This window comes from Cheilinus undulatus, linkage group 17 (assembly GCF_018320785.1).
Source record: "Cheilinus undulatus linkage group 17, ASM1832078v1, whole genome shotgun sequence".
NCBI classification, from domain to species: Eukaryota; Metazoa; Chordata; class Actinopteri; order Labriformes; family Labridae; genus Cheilinus; species Cheilinus undulatus.
Genome location: NC_054881.1, coordinates 2,531,144 through 2,557,009, shown reverse-complemented (window position 1 = coordinate 2,557,009; position 25,866 = coordinate 2,531,144). Strand labels below are relative to the sequence as shown.

The 25,866-nt window shown below is 41.0% G+C and overlaps 1 protein-coding gene across 1 annotated transcript; it reads right to left on the bottom strand.

Moving 5' to 3' along the window:
- Positions 1 to 3,571: 3,571 nt before the first annotated feature.
- LOC121525212 lies at positions 3,572 to 25,405 on the bottom strand. The gene is made up of 2 exons (XM_041811079.1): positions 25,251 to 25,405; positions 3,572 to 5,201 (listed from the first exon to the last, which is right to left on the bottom strand). Exons 1-2 carry the CDS (start codon positions 25,403 to 25,405, stop codon positions 3,572 to 3,574), a joined length of 1,785 nt encoding a protein of 594 aa, XP_041667013.1.
- Between the last annotated feature and the right edge of the window lie 461 nt (positions 25,406 to 25,866).

The following is a 25,866-nucleotide window of genomic DNA, read 5'->3' as shown; positions in this document are numbered from 1 at the left end:
TAGTTTCAATCATAACAGTCTAGCACAGAAAAACAAAAGAGTGAGCCCTCTCCAGGTGAGATTTACTGATGAATTATTGATGATATCAGGTCATGTGAGTTGGATCAGTAGCATCAGTGCTAGCATCCTGGCTAACAGTCCCTCATTAAGGAGCTGAAATGTGTGTGAAGCTGTTGTTTGGTTCTGATGTTGAAAATATTTATTCATGTGACTTTTAACCAGCACATTTTCAGCCATGTCACTTCTTTTTTAGAAACATTCAGCCCATGTTTGCCACTTTTAACTCACTTCTAGCCATTTTCACCTTGTTTTAGTCACTTATTGCTCTTTTTATTTAAAGAAAATAAAAAAGATTTTTTCAGACCCACAGCAGTTTTTCCAACACAGCAATGTCTAAATCAAGAGAATTGCGTCCCGCAGTACCTCACTCCTAATGCAGCTCTCAGTGGCACGTTTCCCAACATTCTGGTGGAGCACAGACTTTTAAATGTCTTTAAATTATTCAAATGATTTTGAAAAGTTCTCAAAAAAGTACAAATACACAAATAAACTACTCAATAACTTGAATTGAAAATGATCAAGCTCAGATTTGGATTGAAGGCTTCAATAGTCGTCACTAAAAGACGCCTTACTGCCGATGGCGACCTTTAAGATATCTCGCCACATGGCACAGGAAGTTGGCCTCATGCTAAGAGGAAACTGCTGATTTACTTTAAATTTCACATGAATGATCAGAGTCTGCCTCTTTACACATATTAATGTTAATTTCATGGTTTTGCTGTAGCGCCACCTATTGTAAGACACCAGTAGCACCTCTTCAATAATGTGTCCTATCTTTTTATGAGTTTGGCGTGTAAATAGTCCTGCTCAGGTCACTTCTACATATCAGCACCTACCTGTGTTATACTGCCACCTGCTGTTGAGGGGCATGAAGTACACTGTGCTCATTTTTAACTGAGTCACACTCCTAGGAGGATCTACATGATCTCTGCCGTGCTGCAGCACGCTGCACAGGTTTGCTAACACCAACTGTTCCCACAAACCTGCAGCTGAGACAAACCCAGACATGCTCCTGGGTGCAGAGCACTTCAGTGCTGCTTGGAGACCTTGTTCTGTTTAGTTTATGCCCTTTAAAAAAAGCAGAACTAGGGCTGTCATTAAGATTACAAAAACCACGAGAGAGAGGGAGAGAAAACCATTCCTTTACCTCAAAACCACTTTAATCAGGGACTAGGTCCTCCTGGTATCCTTCTGATAGGCTAAAGCAGTGATACTCAACATGAGGCTCTTTTCTGATGATTTGTGGCTCTTTTTGTCTAAATTTAAAATATTATTCCCCCAGAAAACCTTAAAAAAGGGAAACTGCGACCTCAGAAATCATCCATCACAAGTCACATTCATCAGTTTGACTCTCCACATTAATACAGTTGGCTTTAATTTTCAACCTTTATTTTTTTGTCTATTACCCTTATTTGCATTTTTTTTTTTGCCCTTTTTTCAATGTTTTTGCTATTTTTAATCTATTTTTACTGTTTAAATCCCATTTTTGCCACCAGTTTTTTTATCCTGCTTTTTTGCAGTTTTCCCTCTGTTGCCATTTTTGCCACTTTTTGCTCATTTAAGCTGTGTTTTGCCATTAAATCCCACTGTTTTCAGCATTCTTGCCACTCTTTGCTGCTTTTTGACCATTTCCCCATATTTTTGCCCATTTTAGTCACTTTTACACTCATTTTTTGCCATGTTTTTTTGGTCCATTTTTCCCACCTGTTACTAATTTTTTGTTAACTTCTTGGCCTTTTTTGCCACTTACTGCCTTATTCTGCCACTTTTTCTTCCTATTTTTTCCACTTTTTGCCATTTAATGCCTACTTTACCCCTTTTCACCCCTTGTTGCCACTTTTTTGCCGCTGTTTGAGCATTATTTGCCACCTTTAACTAATTTTTATAGCCACTTGAATCAGTTTTTGCCACTTCTCACCACTTACATTGTTTCTCTTGCAAAGGCATTTTTCAACAGTTTGGCTCTTTAGTTGACCAGGGTAGAGTAACACTGATCTAAATGATCATGAACATCAACATAACCAGTCTAATGAAGCATTATTGATTATTTCTAACCTCGTTTTGTTGCACTAAAATAACAGCTGACTCAGAGACGATCTGCCTTACGTCATATAATTTCAGTCAGACCCATCAATAACCAGCCAGGATCTTTGTGTTGAGTTTAACGTGTAGATTCTCAGTTATTCAGAGTGTAATCGCTGTGAAACAGTAAGAACAGAACATTCTGCATCTCTTTGTGTGCGTCTCTTCCAGCGCTGCTCTTTCTCACTCAGTGACCTTCGTGCTCCTGCCATACACCCCACCCTCCCACCGCCATCATGGAAAATAGATGTAGATTTTGAAATAGGAACATTAGAGTTGCTTGAGAGCTTCTGTCTACCTCACAATTCAATATAAACTCCATTTCATTCAGTTATTTAGTTCCAGTAGAATGTAATAGAGAGGATATCAAAACACACTGCTGTGAAACTCATCATGGGGTTCAGTGTCAGCTAAATACACTCTGCTTTATAAAGCCATGTGTCCTGCAGCCAGTAAACTCTGTATTAGTTCAGGTGATAGTTTAACAGTAGTACATTTTAGTTTCCTAAATGCTCTCTAACATCAGCCCCACATCTGATTAATATTGTAGTTAGCATATTTAGATGTAGTTACATAGCTGCAGCTGAATAGACAGGATGTTCCAGCACAGAAACAACCAAACTTTAGGAGCTACACCAGATCAGACTGTTAAACTCTGGAGGCTAGAGCTCTCTGGGAAAGTGTCAGGCTTTTGGAAGTACTGTGTGCAGAATTTTGACCATTTTCTCTGATATCATGTCAGTAATTTTCAATAATAAACAGAAACTTCCTGCTGTTAGCATTAGCATCTAATGCTACGATCATTAATGTTCAGTCTAGCTCTGATATTTCTGACATTATGGCTGATAATCAGATCTAAAAACAGGAATTCTACTCCCAGAACCAGGGCTGAGCCTTTATTCTACTGAGGAGATAACAAGCTGATCATGAACCAATAAAAACATCCACAGGCTTCCATTGAAGGATAGAAACAAACTTGATTTAATCTACAGCTTCACTGGTGACACTGGGAGTCTGAATCTGAACAGTTTTCATTAAACAACATCAATGTTTACAAGACAAGATCAGGTTTCAGTCAGGATGACTCCAGATGAATGTTAGAAGAGTGAAATAAAGAATAAAATACATAAAAGAGAAAGACATTCAGATCAGAAACTTATTCTACATCAACCTCAGACTTCCAGATGATCTCTGTTCTTCTAAAGGTTCTCAGCTTCAGCAGCTTCTAAGGTTCACATTAAGATTTGCTGTTTTTATGATATTTAACAGAAAAATCAAAGACAAAGAGGATTCAACACACAAGAGTAGCTACTTTTATCTAGGATAGTTCTATAAACACAGAAACACTCTAGGTCACTGAAAACTCCCTTCTGTTAAACTCCGTCCACTCTCTTTGAATTTCAGCTTGTTGATTCTTCATTTTGACTTTTCACTGCTTTCCTGCAGTTTTCTCCTTTTCCCCAGCCGTTCCTCTTTTGTACTGCATTCCCTTCTCCATTCCTTCATCTACTCGATCTCTCATCTCCTTCAGTTTCATGATCTTCTCAGTGTTTCCTTTCTCCTCCATTTTCTTAATCAGGAGGTCCAAGTGGACAAGGATGGACAAGGAGTCGACTTTCAGAGCGATCTGCTCCAGCCTGACAATATGCTGGAAGGAATCTTCTAACAACTTGTCCTTTTCTTTCTGAAGGTCTTCCTCCTCCTTCTTAAGTTTTTCCAACACACTTTTCAAATCCTTGCATTCTGCATGCTTCTTTTTTATTTCTTCCAGTATTTCATCAGGGGTACGCTGGACTGTTTTTTTCTTTTGCACATACCACCACTCTGCTTTCACATGATGTTTTACGTCACACTTGTTGGTGCATACAGTGCACTTGTTGTTTTCAAAGACATGACAGTCGCCCACAAAGTGGTACCAATTGCAATCAGGGTGGCAGTTCTCCTCACACCGTTCACAGCACACAGATCCTACGCTATTCCACCACAATGCGTACCACTTCCTCCCACCTGCAAACTTTTCTTTCTCTTTGTAGACTTCCTCAATCTCCACCTTGATGTCCTTCTTGGTCTTCATATCTTTTTCCAGACTATCTATAGCTTCCTTGTTCTTCTTCATCGCGTTCTGTTTTTCCTCAATGAACTTCACTCGTTCTTGCAGATTTCCAATGCAGGCTTGTAGCCTCTTTCTCTCCTCAAGAACAGTTACTGTAACCTGCAGCTTCCGAGGTTCAGTTCTTCCTAAAAATTCTGTGAACTGTCTCATTCCTTTCTTGGTTGTTTCAGATGCATGATCAGGGTCTTCTTCATCCTCATCTCTGTCTTCATTCTGGCAGTTATCAAACTGGAAGTAGATCGGCTGTTTCCTGTCATCTCTGGCACACATTATCTTTGCTGCCTCGATGGCCGTCAGAACGTTTTTGGGTTTTTTACCGTTTGAGTGAGTGATGAGGGCAATGATGTTGTTTTCCATGTTTTTTCCAAACACAGACAGCACTGAGTCATAGATGTACCTTTGTCTGTCACTGACTCGATTCTCAGTAGCTTTCAGGACCAGACCCACAGCAGTGATCTCATGGACTCCATCCTCTGAACCAAACAGGTCGAGCAGTCTTTCACTAACAATGTCATCACATTCAGTCCCTCTGGTGTCTCCGTATCCTGGAGTATCGATGACGGTCAGAGAGTAGGGCAGAGTTCTATCTTCGAAACCAAAGATCTCGTACACGACCACGTCTGATGTCTGACTTTTGGACTGATCATCCTTTTCCTCTGGATTTTCAGGTTGACTTTTTTTCTCCTCTATGATGTCAAACCAGACGTTGTCCTCCCACTCCACTCCCATGGCGTAGTTGACCAGAGAGTTGATCAGAGTAGACTTTCCTGATCCTGTTTCACCAACCAGTAAGATGGTTTTGTTCAACTTGGTCACATCTTTTGTTCCTAAGGTCAGTCTAGTCAGGGTTCCAATATTCTGTGTCTTTGGTAGAAGCTTGTAGATGTTTGGAGATCCTGAATGGCTCAGCTGTTTGGGGATGGAGTCATATTTGGATGAGATGTTCCTGTAAAAATAAAGACATTAGATCGATTACTGCTAATGAACACAGTCACTCTACCAGCTGTAGAGACAGATCCTTCCTGATCCTGTGAACATCCTGCTTTCTGTACTGTTGTGTCTCTTAATCTGTTAATTTCTAAATAACTGGATAACCTCTGTGCCATGATACTAAAGATAAATTTCCCCTCCAAATTCAGGAGTGTGATGGTTCAAACCTTGCTCAGATCAGATGACTCCGTCTCCTTGGGAATCAGGATTCCCTCTGCTCTACAGCAGACTTTTGGGATGGATTCTTTCTCCCAAATTAACTTTAGCAACAGCAACAGAAAATGTAAGGACATCAGACGTGCTTTTATAAACCCTGTAGGGAACTCTGCAAAGAAGAATGGAGTAAAACTCCAGAGTCCAGATGTTTGATCCTGACTGAGATCTATCCACACAGACTCAGAGCTGAGACTGCAGACAAATGAGACTCTACTAAATCCTGAGTAGATGGAGGGATATTTATGCAGGCACTTATTTAACATTATATTTTTGTTTTTTTGGCATTACTTTGTAGAAATTCTTTTTCTCTTTGATATTATACTTTTTATAGGCATGGCATGCGGGGCATCCAGCCTCCGTGTCCATCCCTGAAGGTGATGGGCCCACAGGATGGGGGCTCACAGTTACTTCTCAGGTTAAGCCTGACTTGGCCCCACAAAGGAAAGCCTTGCCCAGAGATACTTGCCATTAAGCATGCATCCTTCAGTGCCTGCTTGCTCTGTTGCTAGGAAATGTAAACCCAGAATAATCTACCTGAATCTGATTTCAGCCTTGCACAGGCCTAGCAAACTAGCTAGCATGCGTAGCCATGCATGTGCTCTGACTTTAGCATAGAATTCAAACAACAACTGGTGAGAAATGAAAGATTTTGGTGTTAACGAATATTTAAATATTACTCACTCTTCCATGGTAGCAGCTTCACCAGGTCAGGATAGAGCAGTTTATCAGGACACTAAAGAGAGAACAAAATGTTAGTGACCTCCACTTCCTGACAGCTGTCATGTGGTTTTTAGCATTCTCATTAGACACTGTTTTCTGTTTAAATCATGACAGTACAGACTAACTGCCCCCCAAATGGGGCACTATCCTACATGACATTGCTCTCCAAACAGTCTGGCTGGATAAAGCCTCTCTCAGCCGCTCTGCAGACTACTGCTGTCAGACACTGTTGGAGTTTGATATCAGATAGCTAATATTTAAAAATTTTGATTATGATAGCTGATACTGGTATCCATACAGACATTAAATCATAGTTCAGACCTAAAACTTTAGTCCTTAAAACACACAATTTAACGTCTAAGCAAAAACAAATCAACAAAGTTTAAGGAATGAGAATGAACAAAGAAAAACTTCAGCTGGTGAATGTTGGTCCCCTCTCCACTAACTTATTCAGGAATACGGCTGATCCATCCAAGGCCGCCTGTAAGGGGGGATAAAGGGGAGAGCTTTCTGGGGCCCAGCCAAACTGGGGGGCTCATGGTGGTCAGGAAGATCCTGGTCCATTGTACAGTTAAGCTGTGATAAACATATTTTGTTTTTAACCTGACTAATGACCACTCTTGTTTTTGCTGTGGCACAATAAAGCCCAATTGACCTATGGCTAAGTCCCGCCCTCAAACACGATGAGCCAATCACAGTGCGTATAGCCACTCCAATACACTCGAACATCGGCTGCCTGGACATCCATTGAAATGAATGGGAGAAAGTCAGTTTTTGTCTGGTTTTATGAGGTTTTTTGAGATTTTAAGTTTAAAAATGGTCAAACGGTGTTCATGGGGGTCCAACACAAGGTATCCTGAGAGTCTGGGTGACGGAGTGTATTTTTTACCCTTTCCTTAGCCACATCTAAACCGAGAAAAGTGTCTTCTTTGGATAAAAGTTTTGCGGTAGACCACAACATCAACTCAACGTGGGTAAAATGAACAACATCTGTTATAAGGTAAGCCAACATCATATTTGAGGCAGCTTATTGTCACTTTGCTGGAAAGAAACATAAAGTTATCTTTAACATCTCTAACGTTAGCTACAGTTAGCCTAACATTAGCTCCTAGCTGCGTTATTCGGTGTGTAATGTTGTTTGTTGGGAGTTCGTTGGCATTTCTTTGTTCTAGTTTTTATTCTTTGATGATCGTACATCATTGTTAGCTGATGTCTAAAGGGCTCTAGTTAACCTATCGTTAACTTCTGGAGCTTAGCTTCATTCACTTATCTGTAATAGCCGCGATAATAAAGGTTGGCAAACGTTATGCTGAATGATTTAATGTAAATAGCACCAAACTAACAGTGAGACACTCGTGGTAAAGATGGTAAAAAGGCCGTTATATTTTTCTCATATTCTGAGCCTAAACCTGAACTTCAGTGGCTCTTTGATGCTCATCCTCTATCTTGTGGTCTGAGATTGTGATGGCAACGAGATGCAGTTTATCACGTTTGCACTGGGACCTGTAAATTTTGGCTTGTAACTGAAGCTTTTTTATCGACCTTCTCCACAATAAAATGATTAATATATCCCTCCAATGTTTAGTTTAAACCCTTTTGGTGACTTCTAGATGATATGTGATCTTTCTGTCTCCAGAAATCATTAGTGACGACCTGTGAAATGTCTCCTGCTGTGACACCTGCAATAGCGCCTGTCACTGAATGTTTATTGTTTGTTCGAGTGAGTGGAGGGGGCGTGGCTTAGCCATAGGTCAGTTTAAATGTAAAGCCCTTTTCTCAAAACAAAGTTCCCTTTTTCTGTTAATATTAATAATGTGCATGTGCAAAATGACTAAAATATATGGAAAGTGATGTCAGACTTATGTGCACAAATGTCAAGATGCTAGAGAGACAAGTAGACGGAACTGAAATAACGTAAAGGGAAAAATGATTACGTAATTGGGCAAGAAGGATAAAAATGGGTTAAAAAAAGGCCAGAATGGGTCAAGGAAAGTTACAGTGTATGGAAAAATGGAGAAAAGTGTCAGAAAATAGCTAAAAGATTCAAAAAAGCCCAAGAAAGGCAAATATTGGTAGGAAAATGGTGAAAAGTGGTTAAAAAGTGGCAAAAAAAGGGCCATGAAAGGCAAAAATGGGACAAGAAAGGCAAAAAATGGATTGGAAGATGGTGAAAAGCGGTAAAAAACGGTTAAAAGATGCAATAACTGGGCCAAGAAAGGCAAAAATGAAAAGGAAACTGATGGTTAGTGGTTAAAAAGTGGTCACAATGGGATAAAAGTGGGGAAAGTAGGTCAATAGAGGCAAAAAGGGGGTGTAAAGCAGTTAAAAACTGGCAACCGTGGGTAAAGTAGGGCAAAAGGGATAAAAACAGGGAAATTGTTAAAAGAGGTTAAAAAGTAGCAAAATGGGTTAGAAGTTGAAAAATGGTCAAGTAAGGCAACAAGGGTCAAAACTCTGAGGGAAATGGTGAAAAGGGTTAAAAAGTGACAAAAATGGGTAAAAAGATGCTAAAAAAAAGTCTCAAATGAGGCAAAATGTTAGCTAGTCAGGTTAAAAGTGGACAAATGGGGAAAATATTGGCAAAATTAAAGAAACATTGTAGGGGGCGGCATGAACTAATAATTCAACATCAGAACCCAATTACAGCCCGCTACATGTTTTAGCTCTAAAATGAGGGAACTGTTAGCCATGCTAGCACCAATGCTACTGATTTAACACACAAACATTTACTGTATTTATCAGTAAATCACAGCTGGGGAGTTAGTCAGTTTGTCAGGGGCCCAGATAATTCTATGGACCTGGATCCATCCATCCATTTTCTACACTGCTCATCTCATTTGGGGTAGTGGGGGCTGTCTGCACTGGTCACATGTCAATCACAGGGCTGACATGTAGAGATAATCCACCAGGCACGCTCACACTCACACCTATGGGCAATCTAGAGTCACCAGTTAACCTAACAAGCATGTGTTTGGTGGTGGGAGGAAGCCAGATTACCTGGAGAGAACCCACACATGCAAGAGGAGAACATGCAAACTCTGCACAGAAAGGTGAAGCAGGCACCTTAGCTGAGAGGTGGCAGCACTAACCCCTGCACCACCGTGCAGCCCACACAGACAGCTGATTTTAACAAATAATACAGGGCAGTTTAACAGCCCATAATATGGTGAGAAATCATCTCATCGGCTGTTAATGATCATTAATCTCTGAGCTGATATCTGCTGATGCTGATATTAGATCCATCACAGTGTGCATCCTTAGATGAGATGCACTTTTCTTCAATTATTGGAGACGTTTGTGTTTTCTTTATGATCTCAAACTGTACCGACATCATGAACAATTAAGACAAGTCTGAGATATTGAGAAAAAAACAAGTGATAACCTAAACTCTAGGCACATGCAAACAATAACAAAACACAAATAAATGAAAAATAATAGCAGTGATATCCCAGAGAAGCCGTGGAGACACGAGGTTGCTTTAGCAATAATTAATAACATAAAGATGCTCTCAGCATTAATATCTCTGAAAGCTTGTCATTTATTCTTCATGTTGATCTTACCTGTAGTTCAGCGGTTGGCTTCAGGAATCTCCTCTGGCTGAGGACTCAGAGAGAGCAGAGGTTTTTATTAGGGAGGGCTGGTACTCTGTGGTTGGCTTATTCACCAGACACAGGGTCTCTGCTGCAGTACCACACCCTCCTTCCTTTTACTTTCACTTTCACTGATGCTCAGAAGCTATAGCTTTTCTCTGAAATCATGTGACTAAAAGACAACAGCATCATGACACAGCAATTTACATCGTTTCTCAACTTACAGAAAGTTGGTGGTCCTTAAACTGCATCAGACAGTCACTGAATGAAAAACACATTTCATTTAGTTGAAAAATTCATTTCTTATTCTCATTAATCTACACTCAGAGCCACATCATGACGAAGACAAAATTTTTTGGATTTTTTTGCACATGTATTAAAAATAAAAGCTGAAATCTCAAACTGACATTAGTATTCAGACCATGTAAATGTATCTCAGGTTCCTCCATGTCTCTGATCTTTGCTGACATGTTTCTACTCCTTGATTGGAGTCCACCTGTGCTAAATTAACCTGATTGGACATGATTCTAAAGGCTCACACCTCTCTATAGAAGGCCTCACAGATGACAATGATGTCAGAGCAGAAACCAAGGGTCAAAGGTCAGAGGAGCTGCAGAGACAGGATTGTTGACAGGCACAGATCTGGGGAAGACTCCAGAAACATTTCTTCTCTCACATGAAAGAAGTTTGGACCAACCAGGACTCTTCAAGAGCTGGTCACCATCAGAGGGGAAGGACCTAAGTAAGAGAGGAGACCAAGAACCTGATGGTCCCTCTGACTGAGCTCCAGAGATCCTGTAGAGATGGGACAAAGTTCCAAAAGGACAACCATCACTGCAGCCTCCACTGATCTGGTCTTTAGGGCAGAGTGGTTTCTTGAAGTCACTCCTCTGTGATAAACACATGACAGCCTGGTGGAGTTTGCAGAAAACTCCATGTTAAAGCCATGGAGGTGCTGACCCTAATCCTGAGGAGAAACAGCCTAAAACTGCAGAATAAGAATCTCCCAATATAAAGCGTGAAGGAAAACTGTTAAATCTGAGGTGGGGCATTGTTCTTTCAGTTCCAGCTCCTTGTTTACAGCCTGGATGATCTCTCCATAGTTTGCTACTGTACTGCTTATGAACATTCACTTCCTCACTCTTGGAGGCCCCCTGGTTGTGACGGGGCCCTAAGCAGCTGCTGATGTGGCTCATGTCTAGGGCCGGCTCTGCTCACACACACGTGGTCGCATGTGACCGACCAACCAGCAGGATCTTTGTCAGATGAGAGCTAAAAGTCAGCTCTAAACATCTGCTACTGGTTTATTCTCGTGAGTGATGGTAATAAAGGCCTGATCAGTCACGCTGTAATGATGTGACGTTGGTTAATAGATTGTGACTAAAGTTAGTGGTGCGAGGACCACCAGAGTTAGATCTTCTTTGCAGGTTAGCGTCCAAATTCCTGGGCTGAATACCATCACTCAGTGCTTCAGTTATAATCAAATATAACCTGACAGCATCTGGATGACCTTTACCCTATTTTTAGATCCAAATAGAGCTATCAAGCTGTTTCTAGAAGGTGCTATCAGTGCTAGCTGTTAGTGATTGTTTACATCAGATGAGAGAGCATTTTAGCAGCACAGAAGCTGTTATTGAGATCAGCTACAGTGGTTTCTGGTGGCAGATTAAAGCTTAGAAAGAGTTTAGCTGGAACTGTTGGTCTTAACTGACAATTCAAATGTAACTAGAATGGCCATCTGAGGCGGCAGACCCACACCAAAGCAGCGCCACCGAGGAAGTCATGCTCTCATTGATTACTATGGTGTTCAAAATTCGACGTCCGAGAAAAACCGAACAGGTGCGCAGATCCAGGGGCGTAGAATTGGGTAGGGACGCTCGGGACACATCCCTATCAATATTATGCCAGTACGACATGGTCCCTTCTGCGCTGGTTATTGACATAAACACACAAACAGTTGGATGGCATGTCCCACGGAGTCACCAAAGCCCTCCCCACTCTAATTCATGGTGCCGGAACCACTGCGAGGAAAACACAACATAAACACCACACAAACAATCCCTTATCCACATAAAACCCTCACAATACACCCAACAAAACCACCAACACAAAACACAAACATTAGGCTACTGTATGTTGCAGCTATTGGTAGGCAGGCTAAACAAAAAAGCCTCATTTCCACATAGCCTATCACATCCTGACTTGTGCGCAAAAGCATCATATCAGTAAATACCCCACCAATCACAGACAATCAAGCACTAGTTTCAAACTAGCAGCGAGAGTTAATTTCAGCTCACAAAATGGACAAGCGGACATTTTTGAAGGCAAAAGATAAAAACAGCTGTGGCTCATCAGCAGCAGTCGCACTGCTGAAACAAAAGCTGATGCACCTGCGGACACTGAGTTACGATCACCTGTCCAGGCAGCTGAGAGCTGAGATGAAGAGTTAGCAACATCCGCTAGCAGGCTGCTATCACTGGGTACCTGAATTATGACTAATGGGACAGACCTGAGAGGAACAGGCAGCAGTTCATCTATGTCACAGTGTCACATATTGCTATATTAAGATAAGACCATGTTTTGATTACACATTTGGCCGCCGTGCCTTAACATGAGCTCTTTATTTTCACTGCCCGTAACTATGTTTGGATGCATTTATAGCTTTATTATGAGATAAAAACAAGCTGTCAGCAGATCCTTCAGTGACGCCTGGAGGAGGTGAATTCTGTCATGTGATCTGTGCAGCTCTGGTTTCAGACTTTCTGTGTTCGGTTTTGGCATTGATGTGGTGCCAGAGACCATGGTCCTGGACAGACCACGGAATCGGCTACAACCCCTGCTGAAAGTGGGCGTGTGTGCTGTGAACTGTGGAAGCAGTCTACATCATTTAGTTGTGTGTGTTTCTGGGCCCATTGGCATGTGTGTTGACGCAGAGTGTGTCTGTAGTATTGAATCCAAACAGAGGAAATGTGTTGGTTGACACATAATCTCATCCTGTCCCGAGCACAGCAGCTGATTTTACGGTTATTTCTGAAGAGAGTTAGAAGTTATGACTGAAGTTAAACCCTATGCACCAGCTGGACTGAAGCTGCTCTTATGTTATGACATGGTGTAACATTTATGCCAGGGATGAGCTGGCACAAGTTTAAAACATCTTAAGTAACTATAGTAAGAGCGGAAAACACACAGCAAAAATTTCCGTCTTTTGGCTTTTTTATTACTTTAAGTGATGGAATGTCTCCTGTAACTCTAGCTGCTCTTCTCTTTGCTGCTCTTAAAGCTGTCTGATGTTTTTAGGGGCAGTTTTCTGGCTGCATGTGGTTAATCTGAGTTTTGGTGCAGTACTTGCAGCATTAGTCTCTCTCTGTGCACCTGTTTGTAGGTGTGCTCTTGTCCTAAAGGTGTCATTCATGCGCTGGAATGATTATTGTGTGAACGTTCAATTGTCATCTTGGTGGCATTGACTGATACTCGACCATTTATCAACATGTATGACATTATATTAGATAATATGTGCAATGATGTCTTATCAGGAGAATGATAATACATAGAGTAGTGAGGCAGTTGAAGCAATGAAAGGTGGAGAGACTGAGAAAGCTCAGGTGAGGTCTTAAACTGATTAGTGAAATACAGTATGTAGTAGCCCATTAATACTTTTTAAACATAAACTGTTTTATCATGAGAAGAACTGTAATACATTCAGACAGACAGGAGAGGCAGGTGGAGCTTCAGGGTGTGAGGTCAGGCTTAAAAATCATATTATTAATAATAATAGATTTAGAAAGGAGAACAGGTGAGGACTGATGTCAGGTTGATTTTTTAAAGATCAATTTTCAATAATTATTTCATTATTTCCATAGTACCATAAGGAGGGTTTGGGTTAGGTTATGATTAGGTTATCAGCTGCACTAGAACACCCCACTAGTGTTCTGCACATTTATGTGGTGAAATTCTCCTCCATAGTGACACATAAGTGGATTTTTTTCCTGTTTAGTTTTAAAATGAGCCACCTTCGTGCTCAGGAGCTGGACCTTGACAGCTCATAATCATTATGCTTTGATTAAAGACTCGAGCCATTTGTTCAAGAGGAAGAGGGAGAAGGGGTTTTTCTGGGTGGTTTGCCCACATCTTAAGATCATAAAACATATACATACAGATATATTACATGCATTTATATAGGTGTGCACAGAACTATTTTTCCAAGAAACATTTGAAAAAAGAAAAAAAGAGTAAAAGATCACAGCATTTTGTGAATGTTTGGCGGTGTAATTAATTTATGACATATTTCTGCTCAAACTATTTATGGATAGGTCAGGTTTCCAATATGTGTCCACCCCAGTGTTGGACTCGTTCCTACGCCCTTGCGCAGATCATCACCAAAATCTAATCGATTCTTCCCTGTCACTATCCCAACATTCTCTGAAAGTTTGGTGAAGATCCGACTTTCTGTTGTCGAGTTATCTTGTACACATACAAAGAAAGAAAGAAAGATACGGAACCCTTTACATAACCCCCTGCCAATTTCATCGGTGTGGGTAATAATTAGTTCGACTGACTTTTTATGTTGACTACAAAGAGATTTGACTTTAAGCGTTTAGCCGGTGAATCAAACGTTTCCCTAGTTGATTCTTTTATCTCATAAATATATAAAAACCTTTCTGCAGACACCTCCATCATCATAGACAGTTCAGTGGTTTTTACTGTTATTATCCAGAAGGTTTGTGTTCAAATCCAGATCAGGGAAAAGCATGTCAATTTCTTTAATTTTGAAATAAGGTAAAAGGACTGGATGTAGATGAATAGAAAAACAACCAAGCTTTAGGAGCTACACCAGATCAGACTGTTAAATTCTGGTTGTAGCTAGCTCTCTGGGAAAGGGTCATGCATTTAAAAGTACTGTTGTATGTCTGATAGAGGACAGAAACTTCCTACTGTTAGCATTAGTATCTAACTGTTTCATACTCAGGTCACTCATGTTCAATCTAGCCTATATATCTGTCTTGTGACCAGCTGTGTATTCATTTTTAACAGAGTTAGCAGCTAAACGTCCTCATTTTTTTAATCAATTGACAACACTATTTTTAAGCCTTGGTCCTCCCTGTGTTTGAGTTTCCCCTCCTTGTGTTGTGTTCTTTGTATTCCCTTTGGTTGTAGTTTGTTGTATTTGTTTCCTCCAGTGTTTGATTAGTTAGTTTCTAGTCCACTGTTTTGTATTTTTGTCCTTGTGTATTTCTTGGTAACTGTCTTGTTCAATGTTCCATATTTCCTGTTTTATTTTGTAGTGGCTTTCCCTTGTGTGTGATTTCAGTTTTCCTCCTGCTTGAGTTTCCCTCCTCTTTGATTACCCTCACCAGTTTCACCTGAGTCTCATTTGCCCTCACCTGTGTCTTGTTTGTCTCCACTTGTGTCCCTCTGTCTAATCAGTCCCTGTGTATTTGGGTTCTGTGTTTCTCCCAGTCTTTTGTCAGTTCATTGTTTGATTTCTGCTGTCTGCATTGCTAATTAGTCCTCCTTGTGTTTCCAAAGACTTCAATTACCTGTTTTTGTAAAGGTTTTTCCTCTGATTTTTTTGTTAATTAAATTTAGTTTGTTCTTATCTGCACTTGGGTCCCATTTTGATTTTTTTCACCACACTCCTGACACCATCAGACTAATCTTTATTGTTTTTATGCCATGCTGTTACTGCCTCATCATTAGATTCTTCATTCAGTGAGACCAAATTGCATGTATAGGGTCCCTCCCAGTTACTGCATAATGACTGCGTCTCTGCATGCTGGTGTGTGTGTGGTGATGGGCCAACAACACAATAAGCAAAGCAATGAAGCTGTGCCTTTTGACTTATTTACAAAGTTTTAGTGCACATCCTTTATGTGAAACTTTAACAGAGAACCACACACCCCACCTGCATTGTGATGCTAGCTACGTGGAAACGGACCCATATTTAAACGTTTCACAAGATGGCCAACAACAAAGACAAATAACAGCAATTAAACCATGATTTCTTATGCTACCTATACATCAGAAAACTTTGAAAAGATTTGGAAAAGGCTCTTGGAAAACTATCAGCTCACACCTGCTCACATCTAAAAATAAGTTATTAGAGTTTTTAGTTGTAGCCTAGTCTCAGACTGAGATTTTACAAAGACTGTGAATCTTGAATGGTCACTATGTACAAGACTTCTACTAGATTTTTTTAGCATTTTTTTCCCATCATGCAATTTTCACATGGAACAGGCTGTGCTGATCTGGTCACAGCTCCACCAGCCGCTCCTCTTTCTGAACGGTCCATATTGGTCGGGATCTTCGATGTTTCACTGCCGGTGTTTCTTGTTGGTCCATGCCACTCTGACACTTTTGTGGTTGTTTTGACCGGCAGGTTTCCTGTTTCCGGTTTTGTCAGAGCTCATCTATTGGTTGTTCATAGTGTTACACCACTGCGACTTACAATCATATCAAACACGTTTGATATGATCGCAAGTCCAAGACTAGGAAAAGACTGACATGAAACAGCCCAGATTACCACCTTAAACTTAACGATAGAGATGACGGGAGCGCGCCATGACTCCAGTAAAGCTGGGATTACACCAAAAGATTTTTACAGTCACAGACTAAAAACTGAAAGTCTTTAGTAAATTTTAGGAGCCCTGCCCTCCCAATAGATAGATGGATAGATAGAGGAGAACCTAGAGGAGACACTGCATTTTGTAAGTTTCTATTAAGAGCATGGTGGGGAAAAAATGCTAAAAGAATCTAGTAGTAGTCTTGTAAATAGTGACCCTGCAAGATTCACAGTCTTTGTAAAATCTCAGTCTGAGACTAGGCTGTGCCTACAAACTCTCAAAACTTGTCTTTAGATGTGAGCAGGTGTGAGCTGATAGTTTTCCAAGAGTCTTTTCCAAATCTTTTTAAAGTCTTCTGATGTATGGGTAGCATAAGACTTAAAACATTTCCTAAAGACTTTCAGTTTTTAGTCTGTGAGACTGTGAAAATCTTTTGGTCAAAGCCCAGCATTAGTGAATGATTCTAACACAGGGGTCTCAAACTAATTTAGGGTAGGGGCCGGATTTGCTCCAGTGAGACGTCCTGTGGGCCGGACAATTTTTTAGTGATATCATTATGACCAACCACTGATATATAGGCAGCTGTAATGTTTTCAAAGAGAAATAATCCAATATTAGATACCAGTACCATAATGAGTGCTGCATGTTTGCACACTACAGGGTTAATTAGCTACTTTAGAAAGAGAATTTACTTGCAAGTAATCTAAACAGGTGAGGCAAAAATATGCTGACCTTGTAACATATGACAATTTTTACAGATTTTAACATTTTTAGGACCCACTGATGATGAATTTACAAGACTGGAATATTCATTACATATACTTTCAGCATGACTGTTCATGGATTTAAAACAGCAGCCTGTTCCCAAAACCTGATCTGAACCCTATTTCACCTGACCTGGAATCAGTGCCAGGGTCCAGAGAGGAGAGAGAGAGAGAGAGAAAGAGAGAGAGAGAGAGAGAGAGAGAGAGAGAGAGAGAGAGAGACAGAACCCTGCAGAGATCCATTGCACAGCTGCGCTATTACTGTTAATAGAGCTGCAAATCCTCACCTGCTGAGTGAACATTTGACTTTAAACACATTTGAGCCCTACAGTTGTTGTTCTGCATGTCCACTCTATCTGAATTACCCTGACATCCCTGCACGTGTCATGAACTGGAGCATCTCCATGCGTTTTGGATGCATTTTAGCTCTGCACCAAGACCTATGACCTCTCATGTCATAGGACAACCTGTGTCCAGATTAGGATTAAATATTCAGTGATAAAGTAATGTTTTTATTGTTGAATTTTTACCACTTGACAAGATCTGGAGTTATGCTACAGGATTTATAAACAATGTCCTGTTTAAACTTCAGTGATCAGAGGAGGACACTGGAGGAGAAACTCAGAATTAAAGAGCTTGGACCTGACTGGCCAGATATCAGGATGGAGTAACAAAGCTGTGACTAATATCAACAAGTAAATCAATCAATAAATTAAAGTTCTGTGGGTTTAAGCATTTTAACTGCATTCAGGTCTGGTATATTTATTTTTTTACTCAACCAGTCAATATTGAAGCAGTGACTACTGTCACCTTATGTCTTTTGTAAAATTTTCTATTCAAAATAAACATTCAATCAGCTCTTTAACATAACTTTATCATGTATTGAGTTGATAATGTGTGATAAGAGTTAGCTACTTGTCGCTGCTGATGGCCCTTATTAAAGCTATCTTATTTTAATACTTGTTCACCAACCAAACAAATGCAGATGTAAAAAAGTCATATTAATATAACTGAACTCTCAGTAGTAACATCTTTTGATGTTCCTTACATACAGAATATATCAAATTGGGATTTTGTAAGAAGAAAAATGCACCAGCCACCACTGGGGTGTGGTACTGGAGGTCAGCTGATTTACCAGAAACAGAGTCTCTGCCGCAGTACCACACTGGGGTGTGGTACTGCAGACCAGCCGACCACAGAGTACCAGCCCTCTCTGATAAAGACCTCTGCTCTCTCTGAGTAGTCAGAGAAGATTCCTGAAGCTGACTGCTGAACTACAGGAAAGATCAACATGAAGAATAAATGACTGAAGCTTTTAGAGATATTAATGCTGAGAGCATCTTTATGTTATTGATTATTGCTATAGCAACCTCATGTCTCCTTCTTGTCGCGGCTTCTCTGCGATAGCACTACTGTTATTTTTCATTTATTTGTGTTTTGTTATTGTTTGCATGTACCTAGAGTTTAGGTTTTCTCTTGGTTTTTTCTCAATATCTCAGACTTGTCTTGATTGTTCATGATGTCGGTACAGTTTGAGATCATAAAGAAACAAAACACAAACGTCTCCAATTATTGAAGAAAACTGCATCTCATCTAAGGATGCACATGATGATGGATCTGATATCAGCATCAGATCACCATTTCCCTCAGAGTTTTGACCCCCTTTTGCCTTACTTGACTGATTTTTTACATCTTTTAACCCATTTTTGCCACTTTTTAACCACTTAACAGCGTTTTCCCACTCATTTTTGCCTTTATTGGCACAGTTATGGCATCTGTTAACCTTTTTTGCCACTTCTCACCATCTCCCAATACATTTTTTGCCTTTCTTGACCAATTTTTGCCTTTCATGGCCCTATTTACCACTTTTCACCCTTTTCCTACCAATATTTGCCTTTCTTGGACCTTTTTTGAATCTTTTAAATAATTGTTGCCACTTTGCATTACTTTACCCATTTTTGCCTGTTTTTAACTGCATTACATCATTTTCCCGCCCCACCATTTTCCCATATTCTCTTTTCACCCATTTTTTCCACTTTTTAACCACTTTTTCCTTTTCTCTCAGAGTTTTGACCTCTTTTTGCTTTACTTGATCCTTTTTTGCATCTTTTCACCCATTTTTGCCACTTTTTAACCCCTTTTAACCATTTCCCCCATGGTTCTGAACCCCATTTGCCTTACTTGATCCATTTATTGCATATTTTAACCCATTTTTGTCAGTTTTTAACTCCTTTATATCTTTCTTTATCATTTCTTAAACCATTTTTGCCTTTCATGGCCCTTTCTTCACTTTCTAACCCCTTTTCACCATTTTCCTACCAATATTTGCCTTTCTTGGGCCTTTTTTTGAATCTTTTAACTAATTTTTGCCACTTTTCTCCATTTTCCCATAGACCTTAACTTTCCTTGACCCATTCTGGCTTTTTTTTTAACCCACTTTTACCCCTCTTTCTCCCAATTATATAATCATTTTTCCCTTTACATTAATTCAGTTCTCTCCACTTCATTCTCTGGCATCTTGACATTTGTGCACACAAGCTTGACATCACTTTCCATATATTTTAGTCATTTTGCCCATGCACATTGTTAATATTAACAAAAAAAAGGTAACTTTGTTTTAAGAAAAGGGCTTTACATTTAAATTGGGCTTTATTGTGCTACAGCAAAAATTAGAGTGGCTATTAGTAGGGATGGGGCCATTCCGATCCAATATTGGTATTGGGTCCACTATAGACGTAATTAATAGATCGGATATCTGAATGACAGCGCTGATCCAAGTGACCGATCCAAATCCATCCTACAGTTTGTGGTAGACCATGAACGCACCGCAGTCAAACACAAGACAGTCTGTGTGTAACTGAGCTGGTACTAGGATGTTCTTAGCGGTATCATAACCTAGTAGATTAAATGTAAATCTATATTTAGAATAGTTAAAACTAGTCTAAAGGTGAGAGAACACACAGAAGAGAGGATGTGACATTAGCCTGATAACGGGCGGCGCTAGCATTGAAAGCTAGCGCCTTCGTTCCTGTTTTCAGATTAATATTGTGCTCTGATATTTGGCCTCTTTTCACTTCGGATGAGTAGTCATACATGAGCTTAACCCTCGACAGCCCACATACCACTTTATTTCCATTTACTACTTAAGAAAACTGTCATACCACGGTCTTCTTACTATATGCTAACAGGTTAGCCGTCAGCTACTTCTTCTTCTTCTTTTTTGGTTTTACGGCGGCTGGCATCCATCGCTTTGGTGCATTACCGCCCCCTTTCACTGCGGAGTTTTGGCTCTGATCATGGATTCAATAAGATCAAGAACAGTAACATCCTTCCATCCTCAACATAAATAAAGCATCTTGACACATACATACAATAATACTAGCTCTTCATTGTCTCCATCCTGCCTTCCCTCATATCCTATTAAACAACCCTGTGCTCCTTAAAAATTCTAACAGTTTCCTTTGATGTGTCCTCTCACCCGTACTCAGTAATCCTTTTAGTGTTATTTCCTTCATTCCTACTCCCATCAGCTCCCTCCTCATCACTGCCCTTTGTGTATCATACCTCCTGCACTTCAGAATAACATGTTCTACTGACTCCTCTTCCTGACACTCCTCACACAAGCCAGTATCATGCTTCTCCAGCAATTTCAATGTTTTGTTTAAGGCACAGTGTCCTATCCTTAGCCTTGTCATCACCACCTCTTCTCTCCTGCTTTTACCGCCGATCCTTGAAGCTCTGACCTTTTGCTGAATCTGGTACAGGTGCCTTCCTCTGTTCTCTCTGTCCCACATGCTTTGCCAGATTTGATTCATTTTCCCCTTAATCACACTTTTTAATTCTGTCTTGCTAATGCTCACTTGCATTTCAACCCTGCTTGCCCTCAGTGCCTTCTTTGCCAGTTTGTCTGCCTTTTCATTCCCTTGCACCCCTACATGTGCTGGCACCCAAAGGAATGTGACCTGGCCCCCCTTGCTGTGTATTCTTGTGACTGTGTGCAGAACCTGAAATAGAATGTCTTGTCTGCTGTTCGAGTGGAATGATGTGATCCTGTCTAGAACTGACACCGAATCTGAGCATATGACTGTCTTCTTTTGTGATGTTATTTCCACCCATTTTAATGCCACCAACACCGCCACCATCTCTACTGTGTACACCCCCAACCCACCACCTGTTCTTTTGTATATGCCCACTCCTTTTCCTGGTACTGCCACTCCGAATCCTGTTACACCTGTGTCTGGATTTTTCGCCCCGTCAGTGAACACCTGCACAAAGTCAGTATATTCTTGATTTATAAGATAGCTGAACGCACTCAGTAGGTCCACTGTTCTCCTCCCTGTCTTTTTTATTTCAAGCAGCGATACATCAACTCTCGGACACACTAGTCTCCATGGAGCCTCCTCAGGGTACACCACTGGTGGGCTTATTTGTAGTCCATCAATTGACATGTCCCTCACTATTTTATTTCCTGCTTTGGCAAAATGCTCACTGGAGTTCTTCCCATTCTCCCAGCTGTCCTGTAGCACTTCTTTTGTTGGGTGACTGCCTCTCTGTCCCTTCAAATTCACCCAATAATTAGCCATCAGCTGCTTTCTCCTTAACTCCAGTGGCATTTCTCCCATCTCTACCTGCATGGCAGGAATTGGTGATGTCTTAAAAGCTCCACTACAGATCCCTAATGCTTGTGCCTCTATGACATCTAACTTCCTTAAATGACTCTTAGCTGCTGACCCATACGCCACACTACCATAGTCCAGCACTGATCGTATCAGTGCAACATAAACTCTTTGGAGTGAGTTGCAGCTTGCTCCCCAGTCTCTTCCTGCCACACAACGCATCACATTTATGACTTTCTTGCACTTTTTCTCTATCCTGGTGACATGGCCTGACCATGTTAACCGTTCATCGAACACGACCCCAAGGAATTTAAATTCTGGCACCCTTTCCTACTCCTCCCCATACATTTTTAACCTGACATCTTCTCTGATTTTCTTCCTGGTAAAGAACACTGTTTTGTTTTTTTCTGTTGAAAACTTGCATCCCCATTCATATCCCCATTCAGTCACTTGATCAATAGCTCCTTGAAGTTTCCCAATAACGTGCTCAACGTTTCTGCCTTTTTTCCACAAGGCTCCATCATCAGCAAACAGCGACCTGCCTATGTCTACTTGCAGTTTTGAAAACACATCGTTAATGCTTATGCTGAACAGTAATGGGCTGATCACACTCCCCTGAGGCGTGCCATTCCCCACCACATACTGTGCAGACATGACTGTCCCGATTCTCACTTGAATTTTCCTTCCAAACAGAAAGTCTTTAATCCAGTTAAAAGCTCTCCCTCCAACTCCTATCTTAGACAGCTTTATAAGCAGTCCTTCCCTCCACATCATATCATATGCTTTTTCAATATCAGAAAACACTGCGATAACTGTCTCTTTGTTTGCTTGGGTCTTTCTTATTTCTGTTTCCAGCCCTATTATTGGATCCATTGTACTCCTTCCTGTTCTAAAGCCACTCTGATGGTTTGCTATCTTGCCTGCCTTCTCCAGCTGGTAGGTTAACCTTTCTGTTATCATTCTTTCCATTACTTTGCATATGTTCGAGGTCAGTACTATTGGCCTATAGCTTGATGGTTTTACTGGATCTTTTCCTGGTTTTCTTATTGGAATGACCACTGCTTCTTTCCACACTGCTGGTAGTTGGCCCTGTTCCCACACTTTGTTATAGAGCTCTAACAGTCTCTTGAGAGTTTTCTCTCCTAAGTGCTTCAGCATACTGTAGCTTACTTGATCTTTCCCTGGAGAAGTTGGTTTGGATTTGTTAATTGCCCTCAGCATCTCTTCCAGTGTAAATGGTTCATCCAAAATGCCATTGTCATCTTCCCTCCTGTCCGATACTTCTAGGTGCTGGCTTAATGTCTTTCCTCTTCTTCTGTTACCTTCTTCAGACAAGTTTTCTGAGCTGTGTATCTTTGCAAAGGCCTTGACCATTATTTCTGCTCTCTCTTTATCTGTCACCGCTGTTTTACCCTCATCTATCATGACGGGATATTCCCACTCTCTCCTGTCTCCTCCCATTCTCCTTATCATTCCCCATACCTCTCCTACCGGTGTCGTTCTTCCAATTGAGCCGCAAAAGTTCCTCCAGCTTTCTCTCTTGGCTTGTCTTACTGTTCTCCGCACCACTGCTTGTGCCTTTTTATACAGAATTAAGTTCTGCATGTTGTGAGCTCTTTTAACCAATCTTAATGCCCTGTTTCTTTGCTTTACAGCCTGACGACACTCCTCTGTCCACCATGGTACCAGCTTCCTCTCACTCCTTCCTTTACTCCTGGGAATAGATTTTCCTGCTGCTGTGATGATTGTTGATGTTATCTGGTTGTTTAGCTCATCCACACTATCTGGCTTGTCAGCTGTTGACATCTTCTCCTCACTCAATCTTTGGAACTCACCCCAGTCAGCCTTTTCAAATCTCCATTTTTTAACTCCACTGCCTTGTCTTCCTTCCACTTTCTCTCCCACATAACACGCCACTGGATAATGATCACTGCCCATTGTTGTTTGAAGAACTTTCCAGGAGCTGATTCCAGCCAAAGAGTTAGACAGAAGTGTGATATCTAATGCTGACACTGCACCCGTTGTTATATTAATCCTAGTGCCCTTTCCATCATTCATACAGACTAGTTCATTATTATCCATCAGTTCTTCAATTACTTTCCCATTTGAGTCTGTCTGTAATGCTCCCCTTGTGGTACTATGAGCATTGAAATCCGCACACCAAACCTTTTTAGATTTGTTTTGGCCTTGTATTTACAGCAAACTGTCCAAGTTTAACCTTTTACATGGGTTGTAGTAGTTGATTACTACCAGAGCTTCACCTTTATTCCATATCTCCACAGCTATATACTCAAGCTCCTCTCTTTTCTCCAGCATTCTACTTGGTATTCCTTGTTTTATGAGCATTACACATCCCCCCCCCCCCCAGATTTCTATCTCGTCGATGTGTTACATAGCCGTCCACAACAAAATCCAAACTAGGTTTTAACCATGACTCCTGGATGCACACAATGTCAGGTTTTTCTTTCAATTCTTGGATGAAATGCTTGAACTCCTGGCCATGCATTCCTGGCCGTGCATTCCACTGCAAAAAAAAAGACCATAATCAATATTAACCAATACATGGTGTTTCCTGGCTGGACTGATTAGTGAGGTTTTCCCTCACTTCTTCCCATGTCAGTCCTACAAGTCCTAAGTGATTTACTGCTGCCTTGACTATCAGCTGAATTTTCATATTTTTTGACTTAACTTCAGCAGTGCTGTTTATCACTCCTGCTATGACAGTTACAAGGGCTTTTTTGTTAATGCACAGCTCATTGTTGGGTTTCTTTTGTAACACTCGGCCCCCTGTTCCTGTCTCTTTCTTTTCCCTTGTTACTCTTGCTGCCTCTGCATAAGAGAGCTTTCTCTCCACTCTTACTCTCTGAATTTCATTTTCCCTTTTCATGAACTCACATCCCCCATAAGCCACACTATGAGCCCCACCACAGTTACAGCACTTTGGTTGCACTCCATCACCACACTTCCCATATTCATGGTCTCCCCCACAGCGAGCACATCTCCTTTGCTCCTTACAGACTTTAGCTGTGTGTCCAAATCTTTGGCATTTAAAGCACCTTAGTGGTTTTGGCACATACATCCTCACAGGGTAGCTCATGAAGCCCAGGAACACCTTGCTTGGCACAACATTTCCTTCAAACTCAATCAGTACTGTTTCACTGTCCTTTTTTGTTCCATCCCTTGTTGTTTTCATTCTCAGCACACTTTTCACTTTGGCCCCTCTGATATTTTTCTTAAGTTCCTCCATATTAACTGCCAGCGGCACACCTGTGATGACCCCTTTACATCCTCCTTCTTTTTGAGCTCCAACCCTTCTCGTGCTCTCCACCTTAGCTTTTCCTATCTCCTTTAAATTGAGAGCTTTCTCAAGCTGCTCTTCATCCACACATCTCACCAGTAGATTTCCATCATTAAGGACTTTGGCGTACAATATTTCTCCGATCGTATTTGCCAGAGTTGTAGTTAGCATGAATGGATTGATTTTCTTTATAGATTCTTGTCCTTTTCCATTGAATCTTATGATGGCACATTTGTCTGACCTGTTATTCTTCTGCTGCTCATAGCCCTCTCCCTCACTGTCAGATCTGTCACTGTTGGATTTCCTGATCCTTTTCGTCCCCTTTCCTTGGTGGTCAGTAACCCAGTTCCTCACTCTCCCCTCACGCCCTTCTCCTCTCCCTTCACCACACTCCATTTCACGCAAACTACACACATCTGAGTCACAACAGGATTCTTCATAACCCGCCTCCTCCCCTAACTCTGGCCATTCTGGTCGGGAAAACCTTCCCGGTTTTCCCTGATATAAATGCCCAGATGACGTTTCCGCCATCTCCTCTCCACCACCAAACAGCTGTTTGGCTAGCTACAAGGTGTAGCGCACAAATCTCGTCTTACCGGGCCTGTACAGGCCGTCGGCCGAAACCTATGCAAACCACTCCTTATAACCAACCGTTTGCCAAAACCAAAATCCATAATCCAAAATCAGAGCCAAAAAAACCGTATATTGTTCCTACCAGATGTGCTGATACCGATTCAAATTTTCGCTCCACTGCTCAACGTCACTTCCGCCCACCCAAGCCGTTAGCTACCGCGGACCTCATTGTTTACATCCGGCGGTGAAGGGTCAGAGAGGAAGGCTGCAGCCATTAACTGAAG

What these genes read in the sequence shown, in the direction of transcription:
- LOC121525212 (XM_041811079.1), bottom strand. Translation starts at nt 25,405, where the DNA reads ATGGAGTGTGGTGAAGGGAGAGGAGAAGGGCGTGAGGGGAGAGTGAGG. An exon ending in GAGCAGCAGAAGAATAACAG is followed by an intron (nt 5,202 to 25,250) that starts GTCAGACAAATG and finishes TTATTTTTACAG; the next exon opens with GAACATCTCATCCAAATATG.